Source organism: Chionomys nivalis, chromosome 6, assembly GCF_950005125.1.
Source record: "Chionomys nivalis chromosome 6, mChiNiv1.1, whole genome shotgun sequence".
Lineage (NCBI taxonomy): Eukaryota > Metazoa > Chordata > Mammalia > Rodentia > Cricetidae > Chionomys > Chionomys nivalis.
The window spans coordinates 34,946,354-34,950,700 of record NC_080091.1 but is presented as its reverse complement, the minus strand read 5'-3'; the positions used below and the strand labels follow the sequence as shown (position 1 = coordinate 34,950,700).

At 52.1% G+C, this 4,347-nt stretch overlaps 1 protein-coding gene across 1 annotated transcript; it reads right to left on the bottom strand.

Moving 5' to 3' along the window:
• Window positions 1–1,108: 1,108 nt before the first annotated feature.
• Window positions 1,109–3,022, bottom strand: Purb (purine rich element binding protein B). Its single transcript, XM_057771243.1, has one exon. It carries the CDS (start codon window positions 2,856–2,858, stop codon window positions 1,887–1,889), a length of 972 nt encoding a protein of 323 aa, XP_057627226.1. The 5' UTR covers window positions 2,859–3,022; the 3' UTR covers window positions 1,109–1,886.
• Window positions 3,023–4,347: the final 1,325 nt, after the last annotated feature.

Here is a 4,347-nt window from a genome sequence, read left to right as displayed (position 1 = left end):
AGTATTTCCCTCCCTCTCAGCCACAGACACAAAAATGACCTTTTTGTATATTACTTATTTCCCAATAAATACAAAAAGATTGTATAGATTGAATACCAAAATAAGCTAATAAAAAGGATATGCAATAAATTAAAAAGGCAGCTCAAATAAAGGGCAGGCATGCAGTTAAAAAGAAATACTAAGATTGTGGAGGTGGGGTTACTTGCCTCCTGGTTCTTGAGAAGATGTCACACAAATACCTGAAAAACTTTGGAAAGAACATTAGCTCCCATTCAATTCAAAGTTGCCTATGACATTTCTAGGAATACCTTTTGATGGGGTGGGGTTAACTTGATTAGAAAAATCATTTATACTGAAAATCCATTTAAAATATAGAAGAGGCGATCCTTGAAAACCCCAACTTTTATTCTTGAAAGACAGCTGGATAAACTGGCAAACGCCAGTTTGTTGAAATCTCAAGATGGTATAAAAATGCTTCCAGGATAGAGTCAGCATTCACGTTCACTTCAGTTCCATTCACAGATGGAGTTCAGCTTCCACCGGGTGCAGTGCTTGAATCACTCATCCATCATTTGCCAACTTTGATTGTGAGGTACTGAATACAATGGATCAAGTTCTTAAAAATTTATTTTAAAAGAATAAATGATGCTGGAATTCTGGACCTGAGGATCGTCAGTATTTCAATAAATCCACAGATTAAACTGAAGGTAAATGAAGCCTTCAGTTCCGGTTGTCTCCAACTTCTCTGTGAGGATGTGTATGCCTTTAAAGCTCAGGCTTGTAGCCACACTGTTCCTTTTCGCAGATAGTCAAGTTTTAAGGTTTAAAATGCAGCCAGCCAGTGGCTGTAACAGCCGAATTAGCCATAATTCACTAGCTCATATGGTGGAGCCATAGGGATTCAGCTCTCACTCATGGTAAGCCATTTCTTGGTAATGACCTCCACACTGGAGAGATCAAGGGAAGAACTTTAGTGAGCAGCAACCAACCCACTCAAACAAATCCATCTTGTGCTTTATGCCTGACTTCTTGTGCCTACCTCAGCAATCCCCATTGTAAAATTGCTTTCGCTTAAAAAAAAGCCAACTTTTAAATTATTTTAGTAATGGATTCTAGTTCAAGCTTTGATATCTGAATTCATCTGCATCCCGGAAAACAATTCTGCAAAGAAAAGACAGGGGCCTTGGTCCAGGTTCCATGCAAAACCATTTTTTTTTTTTAAAAAAATGGATCCAATTGGTTTTTGAATTCTTCGATAGCTTCTTGAATTCTTAGCTTGCCCTGTCCATGACTGTGTAAAATTGCATTCTTTTTCATAAACCTGTACCCCAGAACTGGGTAACTGCAAAGGCCTCTTTCTTCTCAAAGATTCCATTAAGACCTAGATCCAAAATGCTGATTTCGATGGAGGTGACGGGATAGATGGTAAAACAGCGAGGCCTGGAGGGATGCTAAGACCAGGTTACCCAGGTACAACACAAATTCACCTATTACCAATGGACGAGTCTGGGGAACTCGGATGCGGGTTTTGTCCCAGACTTTCAAAGACCTATCCCCTCCAGTGTTATTCTGATGAATTTACGAACCTTGGTTTCAAACAGAAGCTGAGACTCTTGCGCAGGTGAGGAGATGCTGCTGTCTGTCCTCTTTGCAGGTTGCTGGCAGTTCCTTGGAACTTTACTGCTTTTCTCTAATTGTCTGTGACTGTTTTCTTATGGTTATTTCTCTTAACTATATTATTTTAAATTTTGTTTTCTCCGTCGGCGGCCTCCCCTGATCCCTCTCCACTAGCTCACTGGGGACGAGGAGGAAAGGGAACTCTCTAACCAAGGGGGGGGGGATGGTGGTGGGGTTGGGGGGGAGGCCAGTGCGGGAAGCTGCCCGTTTCAATCCTCATCCACTTCCTCACCCTCGGACTCGTCGCCGCCGCCGCTGCCCCCACCGCGTCGCTCGTAGAGCTTATCTCTCTGTCGCTCCTGGATCTCTTTCATCTCATCCGCATACCGGCAGAAGGCGCCTCCAAACTTGCCCCAGGCCTTGAAGGGCACGGTGATGGCGTTGCGGTAGGACGGCTTCACCTCGCTCACGCGCAGGAACACCCCGTACTTGTTGCAGCCGACGTCGAAGAAGAAGCGTTTGGAGTCCACCGTGATGGAGGTGCCCTCCGGGAGCTCTCCGTACAGGCCGCCCCCCGGGCCGCCGGCGCCGCCTCCTGGGCCGCCCGCCAGCTCGTCATCTTCGCCCCCGTAGTCGTCGATGAGCTTGGCCAGCGCGTCGCGGAACTCGATGAGGCCCTGCGCTGGCAGCGCGATGGTCTGGCCGCTCTGCAGGCCGCCGGGCCCGGGCCCCCCGCCGAAGCCGCCGCCGCCGCGGTTCACCGTCTGGCGGATGCGCAGGAAGCGGCCGCGCTGGTTCTCCTTGAGGTCCAGGTAGTACTTGCGGTTCTCGCGCACCAGGAACTCGCTCTTGAGCGCGCGGCGCGGCCCGCCGCCCTCCTCGGCTCCCGCCGCCAGCTGCTCGGGGCTGCTGGGCCCCAGCTGCGCGTAGTGCTCGATGAAGTCGCCCAGCGAGTCGCGGAACTCGGCGGCCACCGCCATGGACAGCGTGAGGCGGCTCTTGGAGCCGCCCGCGCCCACCTCGGCGATCTTGAGGAAGCGGCCCTTGGCGTTCTGCTTCACGTCCAGGTAGAAGCGCTTGTTCTGGATGTCCAGGCGCTTCGAGGCCAGCTCCTGCGTCTCCTGCTCGCCGCCGGGCCCACCGCCGCCGCCGCCGCGGGGCGCGGGCTGGAAGCCGCCGGGCCCGCCGCTGCTGCCGCCGCCGCCGCCGCCGCGCTCGCTGCCGCTGTCGCCGTCCGCCATCTTCTCGGCCGCCGCCTCGCCGCCGCCCGCTGCGCTCGCGCCCCCGCCCTCCGCCCTGCGGCTCGCGCTCCGGGGCCCCCCAGCCTCGCCCGCCGGCTCCTCACGCGCGCCCGCCGCTCATCGCCGGCCGCCGCCGCCCCCCATCGCCTCCGCGCCCCGCCCCCGCGGCTTCCGCGCTGCACGGCCCGCTTCCGGCGCGCGGCTCTCGTGACGTCACTCCGCCCCGCCCTCCCGCCGCCTCCCGGCCGGAAGACCCGGAGAAGCGGCGGGGCGCAGAGGTGACGTCACTGGCCGCGCCGGGGAAGCGCCCTGCGGCTCTCCTGGTGACAGTGCGTCCCTGCTTCTGTCCGCTGGCCTTGGGGTGCTTGCTTTCTGCTTTATTGATATTCATGGTTTCAGAGGCTTTCGTCCATGATCAGATGGCTCTGTCGCTTTTGGGCAGTGGTAAAGCAGAACATGCTGAGAAGCGTCTGAATTACTCAAGAGTGGAGCTGCTTACCTCATGGTGCCTGGGAAGCAGAGACAGGAAACGGCCAAGGACGAGTGATCTTTCTAGAGCACACCCGAATAACCTGTTTTCTCCAACGTGATCCTACCTTTCAGTATTGCCACTAGAGTATTAATCCTAAGGGACTACTAATACACTGATTAGGTCAGAGTCTTAAGGATCCAGTCACTTTTCAATGACCATCCACCAGCCAAGGATGAAGCCTTCAATACATAAGCTACTCCTCGCTCCGCGCCCCCCACCTCTTTTGTTTTTCGAGACAGGGTTTCTCTGTGGTTTTGGAGCCTGTCCTGGAACTAGCTCTTGTAGGTCAGGCTGGCCTCGAACTCAGAGATTCGCCTGCCTCTGCCTCCCGAGTGCTGGGATTAAAGGTGTGCACCACCACCGCCCGGCTAATAAGGCGTCTTTAGGACAGGATCTCACTACCTCAGCTAGACTGACTTGAACCTGAGTTCTAGCATCAGTTTAATTCTAGTTAATCAAGTTCTATTTTAATCAAATGTTAAGTGTTTTAATTTTGCTTGTGTGTACATGTGGGTACATATGTACATGTGTGTAGAAGCCAGAGGTGAACATGGGTGTCTTTCTCTGTTATTCTCCACCTTATTTTTTTGAGGCAGGGTCTCTCACTGAACCTGGAGCTCACTGAGTTGAGCCAGGCTGGCTAGCAGTGAGCTCTGGGGATCCGGCCCAATGCTGAGAGTACAGAGGCACACTGCTACCTTAGGGATTCAAGCTTAGGTCTTCCTGCTTGTGTGCTAAGCACTTAACTCTCTCCAGTCTGGGTTCTGTCTGAGATCAGATTTGTTGTTTGTTTCCTTCGAGATTCCATTTGTTTTCAAGCCTAGGATCTTCTGCTCTTACAATTTTTTAAAATAAGGGCATATTTTTGAGTTTTTTTGGTTTGATGTTTTAAATATATTAAACTCTAGTCTATCTAAAGCATATCCTGATGTTTAGCATGAAGTTAAGAATCTAAGG

Bases quoted from the DNA above. Each gene is read 5' to 3' on its own strand.
- Purb (XM_057771243.1), bottom strand. From the start codon at position 2,858: ATGGCGGACGGCGACAGCGGCAGCGAGCGCGGCGGCGGCGGCGGCGGC.